Raw genomic sequence first — 16,046 nt, 5'->3', positions numbered from 1 at the left:
GCAGGCACTTTGATTGTACTTGGCAACTAATAGCCACACAGCCACAATATCTGTATACTGCAATTAAACAATTCGCTCTAAAAAAATGGTAATGTTAAATCAATCTATACTACATAACTATAAATGAAACATAGGACAGGTTTGACAATAGATCAGATACAATCAGTACAGCAGGTAAGAGAAGCAAAAATTAAGGGGGGGGGGGGGGGGGGGGGGGGAGGGGCAAAAAACAACTTACTTTGGTGATAAGTGCTTCAAAAAGTACCCCAGGACTTTTAAAGCTTGAACTCTTATCCCTTCTGTTTTTGATGCCAGCAACTTATAAACAACCCTGTTATAAAAATCATAAATATAATGAATGTAAGATAAATTAAAGAAGCTATGAAGGCAAATTCAGCAGGTAAAAGGGAAGCACCTCAATCCATTTCTCTGGTCAAAAGCTGGAATCATGGAGGATGGGTGCTCAGACATCAGTGCAACAAGCAGCTGCAAAACATCCATTAGGTTGTCATCCTATAAACATACAAAAAAAAAGTGTGAAAAGAATGAAGGATATGAGATAAATGTTCTTTGATTCCTCATACACTTTAGAGAATGGCCAGTAATACTAAATATATTATTGTATGATACAGGTAACAGGTTGTCCAAATAAACTGAAACTGTCTTCTCAATGTTAAGAAAAAGAAAAAAAAAAATCACATGACCATGAGCCCTTCAGTTTTGAGTGTTGCTGCTGCCTAGATCACATTATCTTTCTGCTCAGTCTGCAAAGGCACTGGTACAGATTGAATCATCAAAGACTAGCAGCCTATAGTAAGGACAGTTTCTACCACAGGAATTGCCCAGTATCTGGCATCAGCTAATCAAAGAGCTTGATACATCAATTAAAATAAGCTCTTCAACTGAGCATCTACACAAATTTAAGAATACAGTGGGACTTTAACCACTTCCCGACCGCTGCACGTACAAATGGCGGCCGGGAAGTGGACCCCGCAAGGACCGCCGCATGTACAAATTGCGACGGTCCTTGTACGGGCATGGGCGGAGCGATCGCGTCATTCGTGATGCGATCCTCCCCCGGGGACTGGCTTTGCCCCCCTCGCGATGTAACCCGCCGGCCGGTTCGGAAGCGCCGGCGGGTTACTAGCACCCGGATCGCCACATACAAAGTGTATAATACACTTTGTAATGTATACAAAGTGCATTATACAGGCTGCCTCCTGCCCTGGTGGTCCCAGTGTCCGAGGGACCACCAGGGCAGGCTGCAGCCACCCTAGTCTGCACTCAAGCACACTGATCGCCCCACAGCACCCCTCAGACACCCCCCCCCCCCCCGGCCACCCTCCAGACCACTGTTTGCACCCAATCACCCCCCTAATCAACCATCAATCACTCCCTGTCACTATCTGTCAACGCTATTTTTTTTATGCCCTAAACTGCCCCCTGCTCCCTCCTGATCACCCCCCACCTAACCCCTCAGATTCTCCCCAGACACCCCCCCCCCCCTGTGTACTGTATGCATCTATCCCCCTGATCACCCGTCAATCACCCCCTGTCACTGCCACACATCAATCAGCCCCTAACCTGCCCCTTGCGGGCAATCTGATCACCCACACCAATAGATCGCCCGCAGATCCGACGTCAGATAACCTCCCAAGTGCATTGTTTGCATCTGTTCTCTACCCTAAACACCCACTAATTACCCATTATTCACCCATCAATCACCCCCTATCACCACCTGTCACTGTTACCTATCAGATCAGACCCTAATCTGCCCCTTGCGGGCACCCAATCACCCGCCCACACGACCTCAGATTGCCCTCAGACCCCCCTTATCAATTCGCCAGTGCATTAATTACATCTGTTCTTCCCTGTAATAACCCACTGATCACCTGTCAATCACCTGCCAATCACCTATCACCCATCAATCACCCCCTGTCACTGCCACCCATCAATCAGCCCCTAACCTGCCCTTGCGGGCAAACTGATCACACACCTACACCATTAGATCACCTCCCAAGTGCATTGTTTGCATCTGTTCTCTACCCTAAACACCCTCTAATTACCCATCAATCACCCCCTGTCACTGTTACCTATCAGATTAGACCCCTATCTGCCCCTAGGGCACTCAATCACCCGCCCACACCCTCAGAATGCCCTCAGACCCCAGCCCTGATCACCTCGCCAGTGCATTGCTTGCATCTATTCCCCCTTCTAATCACACCTTGAGACACCCATCAATCACCGCCTGTCACCCCCTAGCACACCTACCCATCAGACCAGGCCCTAATTTGCCCCGTGTGGGCTCCTGATCACTCGGCCAAACCCTCAGATCCCCCTCAGACCCCCTTCCGATCACCTCCCCAGTGCACTGATTGCATCTATTTTCCCCTCTAACCACCCCTGAGACACCCATCAATCACCTCCTGTCACCCCCCTAGCACTCCTATCCATCAGATCAGGCCCAATACAACCTGTCATCTAAAAGGCCACCCTGCTTATGACCGGTTCCACAAAATTCGCCCCCTCATAGACCACCTGTCATCAAAATTTGCAGATGCTTATACCCCTGAACAGTCATTTTGAGACATTTGGTTTCCAGACTACTCACAGTTTTGGGCCCCTAAAATGCCAGGGCGGTATAGGAACACCACAAGTGACCCCCTTTTAGAAAAAAAAAAAAAAAAAGACACCCCAAGGTATTCTGTTAGGTGTATGACAAGTTCATAGAAGATTTTATTTTTTGTCAAAAGTTAGCGGAAATTGATTTTTGTTTTTTTCTCACAAAGTGTCATTTTTCACTAACTTGTGACAAAAAATAAAATCTTCTATGAATTCGCCATACACCTAACGGAATACCTTGGGGTGTCTTCTTTCTAAAATGGGGTCACTTGTGGGGTTCCTATACTGCCCTGGCATTTTAGGGGGCCTAAACCGTGAGGAGTAGTCTAGAAAACAAATACCTCAAAATGACCAGTGAATAGGACGTTGGGCCCCTTAGCGCCCCTAGGCTGCAAAAAAGTGTCATACATGTGGTACCGCCGTACTCAGGAAAAGTAGTATAATGTGTTTTGGGGTGTATTTTTACACATTCCCATGCTGGGTGGGAGAAATCTCTCTGTAAATGGACAATTGTGTGTAAAAAAAAAAACAAAAAACAATTGTCATTTACAGAGATGTTTCTCCCACCCAGCATGGGTATGTGTAAAAATACACCCCAAAACACATTATACTACTTCTCCTGAGTACGGCGGTACCACATGTGTGGCACTTTTTTTTACACCCCAAGTACGCTAAGGGGCCCAAAGTCCAATTAGTACCTTTAGGATTTCACAGGTCATTTTGCGACATTTGGTTTCAAGACTTCTCCTTACGGTTTATAGCCCCTAAAATGCCAGGGCAGTATAGGAACCCCACAAATGACCCCATTCTAGAAAGAAGACACCCAAAGGTATTCCGTTAGGAGTATGGTGAGTTCATAGAAGATTTTATTTTTTTGTCACAAGTTAGCGGAAAATGACACTTTGTGGAAAAAAAAAACAATTAAAATCAATTTCCGCTAACTTGATTTTTTTTATCACTTCTATGAACTCACCATACTCCTAACGGAATACCTTGGGGTGTCTTTTTAAAATGGGGTCATTAGTGGGGTTCCTATACTGCCCTGGCATTTTAGGGGCCCTAAACCGTGAGGAGTAGTCTTGAAACAAAAATGACCTGTGAAATCCTAAAGGTACTCATTGGACTTTGGGCCCCTTAGCACAGTTAGGGTGCAAAAAAGTGCCACACATGTGGCATCGCCGTACTCAGGAGAAGTAGCATAATGTGTTTTGGGGTGTATTTTTACATATACCCATGCTGAGTGGAAGAAATATCTCTGTAAATGGACAATTGTGTGTAAAAAAAAAAATCAAACAATTGTCATTTACAGAGATATTTCTCCCACCCAGCATGGGTATGTGTAAAAATACACCCCAAAACACATTATACTACTTCTCCTGAGTACGGCAATACCACGTGTGGCACTTTTTTGCAGCCTAACTGCGCTAAGGGGTCCAAAGTCCAATGAGCACCTTTAGGCTTTATAGGGGTGCTTACAATTAGGCACCCCCCAAAATGCCAGGACAGTAAACACACCTCACAAATTACCCCATTTTGGAAAGTAGACACTTCAAGGTATTCAGAGAAGAGCATAGTGAGTCTGTGGCAGATTTCATTTTTTTTTTTTTTGTCGCAAGTTAGCAGAAATGGAAACTTTTTTTTTTTCTTTTTTGTCACAAAGTGTCATTTTCCGCTAACTTGTGACAAAAAAAATCTTCTATGAACTCACCATGCCTCTCAGTGAATACTTTGGGATGTCTTCTTTCCAAAATGGGGTCATTTGGGGGGTATTTATACTATCCTGGAATTCTAGCCCCTCATGAAACATGACAGGTGGTCAGAAAAGTCATAGATGCTTCAAAATGGGAAAAATCACTTTTTGCACCATAGTTTGTAAACGCTATAACTTTTACCCAAACCAATCAATATAGGCTGAATGTGGTTTTTTTTTATTAAAAACATGTTTGTCCACATTTTTCGTGCTGCATGTATACAGAAATTTTACTTTATTTGAAAAATGTCAGCACAGAAAGTTAAAAAAATCATTTTTTTGACAAAATTAATGTCTTTTTTGCTGAATATAATAAAAAGTAAAAATCGCAGCAGCAATCAAATAGCACCAAAAGAAAGCTTTATTAGTGACAAGAAAAGGAGCCAAAATTCATTTAGGTGGTAGGTTGTATGAGCGAGCAATAAACCGTGAAAGCCTCAGTGGTCTAAATGGAAAAAAAGGGTCTGGTCCTTAAGGGGGGTAAAGCCCACGGTCCTCAAGTGGTTAAACATGTTAACCATGTTGGAAAAGTTTAGGATTTCTGACAAGTTTAATATATCGCTTTAACTGACATATATTTAGGATTGACCATTCTGTATCAGTTTACAGAAAAGCTTCAACAAATGTATTAACAAATGTATTAACAAATGTATTAAGGTGTGAAAACTCAGGAGAATCATTAATTGAATAAGGGCCCTGCAGTCCTACTTTGAGTGCCATAAATAAAAGCCTTATAGAAACTGTACCTCTACTAAAGTTTTTTCCTTTATAACACATGCCTCTATTACGATTATAGAGATTTACCACTACGCCTTGTCCTTATGACCACCTTTTCACTGGGACAGAATGTGAGAGCAAGAAGTGTTGAATCAGGATGATGCCATTTATTGACTAAATTAAAAGAAAGAGTAAGCTTATGGATAATAAGTCTTCTTCAGGCTCTATTGCGTCTAAAGAAGACTTATTAGCAGACATCGTACTCCTTCAAAGAGACTATTCAAGCTGAAATTAGACAGTCTAATGAAAAAGTTATGACTCCCCTCGACCCCCGGGAGCAAACGCTTTAAGCACGTTGCCCCACCCCCTTGCTGCCAAGAGCCATGGCGTTCTCTGTATTGGAGATACAGAGTGATATAGAAACGCCACCCCACTTGGCAGCAAGGGGGCGGGGCTATGCGCTGGAAGCACTGGCTTCAGGGGCTCGAAGGGGTAGACTTGAGAGCTAAAAACCCTGTAAGTCATAACTTTTCACCAGCAGATGATCAATGATTATTATTTTCATTTTAGCTGAATAGACTTTTTAACCTCTTGAGGACTGCAGTGCTAAACTCCTAGTGACCAGACCATTTTTAGTCAAATAGGCCACTGCAGCTTTAAGGCCAAGCAGCAGGGCCGCACAGCACACAAGTGATCCCCCCCCCCCCCCCTTTTCTCCCCACCTACAGAGCTCTCTGTTGGTGGGGTTTGATCGCTCCCCCATGTTTATTTTTTTTTATAGAAATATTTACTGTTACTTTAAATTGTATCCCTCCCTCCCTCCCCCCCAGCCGGCCAATCATGGCGATCGGCTGTCATAGGCTTCTGCCTATGAGAGCCGATCGCTCTCTTGTCCCCTGATCACAGCGCTGTACATGTAAATACACGGCGTTATGAAAGTGTTACTAGGTATTCAAAATCCACTTTAATAATACAATCATTCATTAGCATAGAGTGTAACAGCAACACACTAATTAGCCAGGGAAAGAAGATCCGCTGCAGCTGCAGTAGAAAGAAATGACAGGCCAGGTTCATGCAGACATGACAGGTGCTCTTATGTGTGAGCGGAGATTGCAGGTATCTGGAGGTGGAAGAGATACAGTAACTAATGCAGCCAAATAACAAGTATATGTGAGTTTATAGCACTTTGGGCATGTGATGGGATGCCGCGCGTCCCCCGCACATCACTCGCATCGTCCCCCGCACATCATCACCCGCACATCACTCGCATCATGGTCTCCCGCACATCACTTGCATCATCACCCGCACTGCAGGAAGCGCATCAACATCTGCTGCGGACGGACTAGCGGCGGTACCAGGAGAAGAGCAGGAGGTGTCTCCGGAGTGCCCCGCCCACAGCCCACATACATTCCGGTGTGGTGTCTGATTTAGCTACTTCGTCTGATTTAGCTACCGGTAGCTAAATCAGACAGCACAGTGTGTCTGGAAAAGCTACCCTGTCTGAATTAGCTACCATGGCAAAAAACAAACCCTGTGTATATGCTGCATAATGTTGTTTGCCCTTGAGTGATAGGCAATTTGGCAAGGTGGGCGGAGCCACATACAGCCAATCAGACACATAGCCAACATCCTGTGGTTTCTCGCCGTGTAACAGTCTTCCGAGCTCCGCTCACCAAGCGGGAGATGCGCGCAGGCTGCGCGCGATCTCCTGCAGACTGCTGCCCCAGGACTTTACGCCACTCGGCGTTAGCTGGTCCTGGGGCTGCTGCCGCGGCCACGCCCATTGCGTGACACGGTCGGCAAGCGGTTAATATAAGAGCTGCTAAAAAAAAAAAAAAAAACACCTACTTACCTGGGGCTTCCTCCAGCATCTAGCAGTCACTATGTCCCTCGCAGCAGCTCCGCTCTCAGCCGCTTGTTCCCGGTCCCCAATGGTGCAGAGATAGGCCTCGCTCAGTCGTCGTTTACTGCGCTCGAGGTGAGCGCCGCTGTCAATCACTCACACATGGTGTGGAGTGAACTGCGCAGGTACAGTAGTTCAGCACCTGCGCAGTACACTCAACACCACGTGCGAGTGAACAACAGCGGTGCTCACACAGGCACAGTAGAGGACGACGAAGCGAGGTGTGTCTCTGCACCTTTGGGGATCGTGAGCCAGCAGCTGAGAGCAGACTGCGGCGAGGGACATGACATAGCTGCGAGAGGCTGCCCCAGGTAAGTAGGTTTGTTTTTTGTTTTTTTTTATTATTTTTTAGCAGCTCAGACATATTCTCTTTAAGTTAGCCAATAAATGGTATCACCCACTTTAGAACTTCTTGCTTTTACTGATGGCTAACGCGGTACAACACTACTGCTAGAGAATACGATTTTCCTCAGTGGTGGCACGCAGAACAATTCAATTTCTGAAGATTATGTAAATCCTTAATCTGTCCAAACCTGAATGAGGAGTTTTGTCTGTGGCTGGGACTTAAAAGGTAACCTTAACGTGCCATCACTCACCGATCACCCAGCCCCCTGCCGCAGCTCAGTTTCCTTTTCGGTAAATGTGCTTCATTTTCGTTGACTAATCAGTCGCCGAGCAGTGCACCTGCGTGACTCTGGCTGCGCGCGTCCTCGATCGTCGTCCTGTCCCTGTAGCCTTCTTGCGCCTGCACAGTACGCATACGATCGAACATAGTACTAAGCGAACATATTACACATACTGCGAAGGCGCAAAGAGGCCACAGGTACTGGAGCACAATCGAGGACACGCACTGCTGAAAACGAAACTGAGCCATGGCGGGGGACCGGATGATCTGTGAGAGACGACCCAGTCACAGGACATCTGCAGGTGGCTGGGGGAAGCCCCAGGTAAGGGAAACTTTTTTTTTTTTTTACTCAGTTAAGTTTCCCTTTAACAAGGCAAACACCAATAGTTTTCAGCCAGTGATCTGTACATAAACATTTTCTAAAGCTGGTTTCATAATAACATGATGCCACCAAGTGGCAACATTGAAGAAAAACAAAGAATTTACATACCTCATGAATGGTGAGCAAGTAATTTAAAATTGCCTGCAATTCATCTTCTTTCACACCATAATCCTTTAAAACAAATTAACAAAAAGTAAGTTCACAGACAAGGTGTAAATATTTTAGATTACCAAATGTACTAAAATAGAACATAAGAAAACAATAGGTGGTGATATTATAAAGGGAACATGCAACTAAGAGCTGTAACACTACCTGAACTAACAGGAATATACGTACTATTTGTGTTCTCTTAAACATTCCAAATGCCTGGCTGTGTCAATAGTTTACACCACAGGATAAGTGCAACCATCACACAAATAATGGCGTATGAGGACCAGTTATGCTTCTTCTAGTTGTGGGCAGCTACTAGAGAAAAGTTAAGGTCATACCACACAAGAGACTTAGGGGTGTATGCACTAAACTACATTTAGCAGAATTACATGTGTAAGGTCTTACACACAAACGAGTAGAGGGAAAGGCAGTGTATGCAATGTATTGCATTCTGCTCCACTCATCGTGTGGCAAAATTTTATGCACATTATTCTGCTTAATGCAGTTTAGTGCATACACCCCACAGTTGCTGTTTCTTATGGGAGCTACCAAGATGCTGCTACAAAAGACGTGGCAGCAACTATATGTTGCTATTGTAATATGTCTATTAGCAAAAACATTGGATAATGTGAGCAGCATCTGCTACTAGTAGCAGCAACAAAGTATCTAACGCAACATGACCGGTAGAGGGTCAAGAAAGCAAACAGACAAGTAGCATTATAAAAAGAAGTCATCAATAACATTTTCCATATTCTCACTTTTTATTTTTTATGGTGCAAGCATTTACCTAAACCACCAATCAAGAACAGCAAAGTCTTTGCAAATTATTGATGTATAGTTTTTGTGTGCATTGGAAATAAAATGTACAATGTAAGTGGAACTCCGCTCGGACACGCCATCCACCGACCGTGCAGGAAAAATGGGCTGCTAAGACCTCAAATCCACTACTGTAGAAAGTGAATTCCGTACGATGTCGGTAGAATCAAATTGGCTTTATTTAATCAATACGCATAACAAGCTGATAACGAACACAATATGCTGACATGTTTCGGGCGTTACATGCCCTTAATCATAGACAAATAAAATGTGCCACAAACCTAATTATAAAAAAAAAAAAATTAGTGAACACCAAATTGTGCCCGAGTGGTTGTCCAAATAAAACCTGCGAACATTACCTTCATTACTAACTGCTTGATGAAAATAAGCAGAAATGCTCGAAGAGAGAGTATTTCCTTCTGGTTTGGACGAGGTCCATCTTGAAATAATAATAATAAAACAAAAACAAAAAAAGTTATGAATAGGTAGCAAGTATCATGAAAAAAAACACTCACTGTGGCATGCAGGAAAAAAGGGCACTTAGAAAAGCAGATAGCATGTCTGTAATAGTGTAAAAAATGATAGTAATAAAATGAAAAAAATAATAATCAGTAATAGATATGATATTTTACTACAGCTAAGCATATCACCCTATTCTCACACTGAACTCCCACACTTCCAATGGCTAAACAACTTAACTGTATGTTTTTGGGATGCAGGAGGAAACCGGAGTGCCCAGAGGAAACCCACTCAAACACAGGGAGAACATACAAACTCTGTGCAGATAGTTCCCTAGCTGGGTTTCAAACCAGGGACCGAGCTCTGCAAGAAAAGAGCGCTAACCACTACACAACCGTGTTGCCAGTGCTGAATAAATAAACAATATACATAATAGAAAGGTAAGTAGCCATGAGACAGATTTGGATGCATTCTGCACAACAGTGATACTGCAAACTGAAAGAGGACACTAACTGTCCCACATATTTTCCCCATTGTACTGTTTTGGACATTACAATGCATCATACTTCTTGCCAACAAGGAGAGTCAGAAATGAAAAGTTGGTAAAAAGCCCAATGATTGTCTGGAAGCACAAACAATGGAAAATGATGCACCAATGATCCATTACAGTAAACAAAAGCCGGGGAAAAAAAAATGGACACACATTCTTGAAAAGTCAACATACCCAAACCTTTAGGGATTATTCCACTGCGATCCTGGGGATTAACAATCCAATAGTAGTACTTCAAAGTATGCATCACCAAAAGAACAGTCCCAATTCTTCGCACTGCATTGTAGATATTAACTGTGCTGATGAAGTCAGTAGACATATAGGTATATAAAGCCAGTTGCACCTTCAGAACACAAACAAATTAGATTTATCTGATTGAATATATACAATACTTTTTTCCACAAAACGTAACTATACCGACACAATAATTAAGCTCAGAATTACTAATTTTAACTAATAGTTTGTGCAATGTAACCTTTAACAATTTATTTCCGCCTTACAGCTTTGAAAAACTGAATAGAAGGGTGCACAAAAACTAAATTCGATATCGAACACCAAAATGAAAAAACAAGAAAAACTGGACAGTACTATTTGCGGGCACTTAAGCACACAGGTATTTTGTTCACCACTTCAGTTTTTAAAGTGAACCAGACCTGAAGCACCCTCATGTGTTTTACCATATATATCAGTGGGAACATTAGAGAAAACACCTACCCACCTCTCTGTTTCATTCTTCACTGTATAGCTTGTTTGTTATCAGCCCTGATAAAATCCCCGACTGAGCATTCAATCTGGCTTTGCTATAATGACTCACCTATAATGATTTCTGAGCAGAGCCAGAAGGAGGCAGGCATGGGCTTGAAAATACATCAGAGAAGACAGGCTCAGCTATAATGATTCCTGAGCAAAGCCAGACTGAATGCTCAGTCTGGGATTTTATCAGGGATAATAAACAAGCAAGCTGAACAGTGAAGAATGAAACAGAGAGCAGGGTAGGTGTTTTCTCTAATGTTCCCACTGATATATATGGTAAAATACATGGGGGTGCTTAGTCTCTGGTCCACTTTATTCTCTATAAGGCTGAGCGAATACCTAGTTTAACATCAGCGACCTCCGAAAGTGGTTGCCAGCAGATAACGTAGGGAAGACTACAGTCCACAGTGTTTTAAAAAAAAAAATAAGGGGGGGGGGGGGGGATTCATGAAAGTATACACCAAGCACTTAGAAGATGGGATATGGTCACGGTTTTAATTTCCCCCTCTTCACTTGAAAATGAACATGCCATTCCACAGACTGCACAGCCAAAATGAAGTAGAGATATAAGGAAAATAGCTTTGCAATTCAAGCAAGAATTTTTGGTTTAGATTTAGGACATGGGTAAGTGAAAACTTACAACCACACAATCGGTATTTTAAGTGTTAATCCACTAAAGAAGTTTTCCTTATTAACTCGTAGTGATATGTTTTCACAGTAAGGGCTGGAACCAGCATTTTCTGAGCATTTAGGGATTTGCTTTTAATCACTAACAATTTCCCTAAACACTCTGCCACTCTGCAAATTGTCGAGATTCCCATAAGGGGGGATATCATTTTTCCAATAAACTGAACTGTGTATGATCAGATACACATAGACCTAATAATTTCCTTTCCTTAGGTTACAGAAGACAAAGACTTCTTAATGTAGGGTGATTATAGGTTAACATATACATTGATCATTGAGAAAGGCAGAGCATATTTTAATATGGCGATGTAATATTGCCATGCAAGGCTGACTTGTATGTGTCTCTAAAGGAAGGTCAGATGTTGAACAACAGGCAGTCAGCTGATGTGCTATTTGCAATGGGTAATCCCATTCACCTTACTGGGAACAATGATATCAGACCATTCTTTGTTTTAGGTCAAAACACTTGACAAGATAGCAAACAAGAGGAGTCTGAGTGACAATAGTGTGTTTAAAAATGGACTAATATCTGTATACAATGGCTCAAACCTGGCTACATTGAATGTGAAACCAAAACCCATGCAAGGTTTCTATGCAATATTTGTGTTTCCAAAGTCCAGACACAAACACAAGGCTTAGGAAATACCTTTATTTTTCTTATAGCTGGGCAAACCAGTAACAATATGAAAATGTTATTGAAAATGTATACGTGTTAATATAAAGATTCCCTGAATGAATATATCCAGAATGGTATAGAAATGTTATATGGTTACCAGTGTTGTATATTAAACAATAATGTTAATGGTATAAAACTCTGCTAACAAGCACAATATGTTATAAAGGAGAGGTCCATGGTGGTTTTCAATATGCCACTATGATTTTGGATAAAATCAAATCCATCTTGGATATGATAGAAAAGGTCACTGTATAATAAATAATAACCAGTGATTCCAGCAAGGTCAGCTATCCATAGAGGAATTATAACATTGATTTATTCACTGTTGGGTTATAATAAAACATGATTTTTGTTTTTAGTTTGCCAAATATCCCAGTAAGTCTGTGATTAGTTAGCCAACAGCACCTACAAAGGGTGAAAGCCAGTATTACACTTGGGTTAAAGATTAGTCACAGAAAGCTCCCATTGGTCACTCCCACTGCCCAGTGATAGGCTAGAAGATTTAATCTCCTGGGCAGGACCATAGGTAGTGAGGGGAATAAGATGAGAGGGGTCATTCAATGAGGGGGAGGATCAGACCATCAGGAGATCTGAGCAGACCAGGACATAGAGGATTCATGCCATCTGAACACAGCCACGCCTAAGAGGAACACGCCCAGAGGCCATCTTGGTGACTATACTTGAACCCAGTTCTGATTTTCTTGTTAGACGGCTTATTACAGCGCAGAATATCTGAACATATGATGTATTGATTGAATTTCATTGGTTGATATTTTAAAAAGGGGTGAGCTTTTCCAAAGTTGCAAGTTGGAAACAACTCACCTAAGTTCTACCATATGTTCATTGATAACTGGCTGTTTAACTCAGTCTTGGATAAAAAAAACTAGACCTTTCAAGCTACCTCCTCTAGATATTTTGATACTTTGCCGCAGCATGTGCAAGCCACACCTAACCAAGTTTAGGACGACTCAATAGATATTTTATTCCAAAATTATATGTATTTTACCCGCCTGCTCTGTGTAGTAACACAGGCCAGCGGAGGTTAAAGTGTAGACAGAGGGAAAATTCCTGTCATTTATAGTTGATTGCATAGCGATTGTGGGGCAACGCCCAGTCGTCAGATCCACTGAGTCATCCTAAATTTGTTATATTGAATGGTATAGCTGACATCAGCCAGTTTATTTTGGATAGCGCATTTTTTATTTTGGACTGCGCAATTTTGATTTTTGATAGCCACCATTTTGTTTTTGATAGCCACCATTTTGTTTTTGATAGCAGCCATTTTGATTTTGATAACAGCCATTTTGTTGTCGTTCAATTCATCCATTTTGTCTCCAGAGACCCTGTGGTAAATCGAGTAACAGGGCCGACGGCCATATTTGATGAGTCATAACTCTGCACTGTATTTGAGTTGACTGCTAATTGGTTTAAGCCTTTTGTATTGGTGAATAAGTATAATAACACTTTGATGTTTTACTGAAATTATTATCCAGCTCATTGCTTATTATAAGAATGACCTTATGAGTTTTGTTTTATATCAAAAGTGCAATATTATATTGTTTTGATATTGTAATATTTATTCGATATTAAATTGCTATTTTTATAAATTGGTCCACATTTATTTGCATGTTTAAACCAGTACTGTAAAACCTCGGAAAACAAGCTCACACAGTTAGGCGTATGTTTGTATTTTAGCTCCTCCTATTTTCCCAGGAGCATTACATTTACATTTTTGATTTTATATTTATTTTTAAACAAGTTATACAAACATTGACAAAACGCCCGACATAAGATTGGAGGCCCCAGCGAGATCCGTTTACTTTCCATTACTGGTTTAAACAGTGTAAAAACGTTTTATTGAGCTGGTTTTATTGCATTGGCTATTGAATCATGAGTGCTACAGGTAGTGATTCAGAACTGCATTTGGAACAGACGTTCCGAAAAATTGTGGAATTTATATTTATACAACTGAAATATAATGAGGAAGTAGATGAATGGATAAGCAGAATGAGGAAAAGTATAAAACAGGAAGCTGATCATATATTTCAATCTAAGGGTCTGGTGGATCATTATCTTTCATGTATGACCACAATAACCTCGGATTCCGAACTGAAGAAGAGGTTGTTAGGCGCCCTACCCTCTGTTCTATATGGGTTATTAGAGGTAGATATCCTTGCACAGTCTAGAAAAAAAGAGATTGTACAGTTGAGATCCCAATTGCAAGGAACAGAGGGAGACGTCCAATCATTGAACTCCCAGTTACGGGATGTGGAATCAGATCTTCAAATTATAAGGGCTGATAGAGACCAATTAATGATTGATATTTCAGACAGGGAGGTAGCGATCAAAAGTCTGGAAAGAGACGCCGAACGGAATCGTGAAGCGCATCGCAGACTTAAACAGGATTTTGAAGAACTACAACAGCAGTACTTCAAAATCCAACAGGCAGGTAGACTCGATAGATCATCCAGCCCTTGCCCGCCAATACTCACTCCATATGACCTAAAATGGCAAGGCATGTTGGATCGTATGGAGACGGTATGTAAGACTATGAATACCATAATCGATGACAGTACAAGGGTCCCTAAAGATCAACATTTGGATTCCTCTCCAGAGAGAGATATGCAAATGAGGGCCCCTAGGCATGATGATTCCCATAAAGGTCACGACTCCCTTGCTGATATTGATTCAGATGAATTGGAGGCTGATGAGAGAAAGCGAGAATCCAGCCCTATCCCAAGAAGGGGGAAAGGTACGTATAGGGGGGAGTCAAATAGGGGAAATAATCAGTACCCCCAAGAAAAACAGAGCTCGGCCAGCATCATAAAATTCTTAAACACCGCTGTGCCAAAGTTCACTAAAAAGGGTTCAGCGCAAATAGCATCCCACATGGAGTTGTATGAATCCACTATGGACTCTTTAAATCTGTCTGAAGCAGACAAAATCAGATTTCTCCCATGGGTTTTTGATGACAGATACCGCCACCATTTCACCTCATTTAAGGAGCGAGGTATCATTAGATGGCAAGCAGTTTCACACGAAGTGAAGCTGGAGTTTGGGCCGTATCGCACTATCTCAGAAGCAAAACGAGATGTGTATCGACTTACTTGTCGACCCGATCAGAGCCCCCGAGAATTCCTTTCCGTGCTAAAAAACTCTTACAGTTTAGCATATCGGAATCCTAACTGGGAGTCTCTTGATTTTAAACAGGCATATTACGATGCATTGCCTACCCAAATAAAGTTAAGCATGGCCAATGAGTTAGACTTCGGAAACTCCCTAGAGAAAATGGTTACCTCAGCGACACTGCTGTTCAATATCAGTGGGAGTTCCAACGTAAGCGGGAGGAACACCATAAAGTACCCAGAGCACAGAGTAGAAGAAACCAAAGTGAAAGCGAACCTAAACCTTGAATCCCAACAGAAGAAAATACCTCCTGCAAAAGTACCTATCCAGCAGGGCCAAAGACAGCAACAAAACCCTAATCAAAACAGACCACAAAATCCTAAAGGGTCAGATAGGGATAGCTCAGGTTCTGAGAACCAGGTCTACCGTCCTCGGTTCAATCGCAGGTATCAAGGATACCAGGGTTACCAAGGAAACCAGGGTAGTCAAAGGTATAGAGGTTACCAGGGATATAGAGAACCCCAGGGGTACAGACGTCCCCAAAGATATAGACAATGGGATAACCGACCCAGGCAGCAGTGGGAAAGGAGACAGCACCCACCTAATTCACCTAGGGGTAGATCACCACCTAACTCACCTAGGAGTGGATCACCCGCAGGGAACAGATATGATCCCAGGAACCAGAACCCTCGCCGACCTAATAGGTTTGATCAACTTGTTGATCAAGTGAACAAATTGAGTGACATGATGGGTAAGTTGGCTCAGGGATCTGCAGGAAGACAGCATGAGGATTTTTTAGCTGGGGAGGCAGGGCCCAGCTCTGCCAATTA

At 42.3% G+C, this 16,046-nt stretch overlaps 1 protein-coding gene across 1 annotated transcript in view; it reads right to left on the bottom strand.

The window, feature by feature from the left end:
- Positions 1–234: 234 nt before the first annotated feature.
- Positions 235–16,046, bottom strand: part of LOC137570488 (lipopolysaccharide-responsive and beige-like anchor protein) — a 121,231-nt gene continuing 105,419 nt past the window's right edge. The window contains exons 13-17 of the mRNA XM_068279163.1: positions 10,149–10,317; positions 9,325–9,404; positions 8,108–8,170; positions 416–513; positions 235–331 (exon numbers count right to left, since the gene is read on the bottom strand). Coding sequence (XP_068135264.1) covers positions 235–331; positions 416–513; positions 8,108–8,170; positions 9,325–9,404; positions 10,149–10,317 — 507 coding nt within the window. The remainder of the gene's footprint in view (positions 332–415; positions 514–8,107; positions 8,171–9,324; positions 9,405–10,148; positions 10,318–16,046) is intronic.

The sequence above is a fragment of the Hyperolius riggenbachi genome, chromosome 1 (assembly GCF_040937935.1).
Source record: "Hyperolius riggenbachi isolate aHypRig1 chromosome 1, aHypRig1.pri, whole genome shotgun sequence".
In the NCBI taxonomy this organism is placed as follows: Eukaryota; Metazoa; Chordata; class Amphibia; order Anura; family Hyperoliidae; genus Hyperolius; species Hyperolius riggenbachi.
The sequence above is the reverse complement of the archived record's forward strand: the minus strand, read 5'-3'. Positions and strand labels throughout refer to the sequence as shown.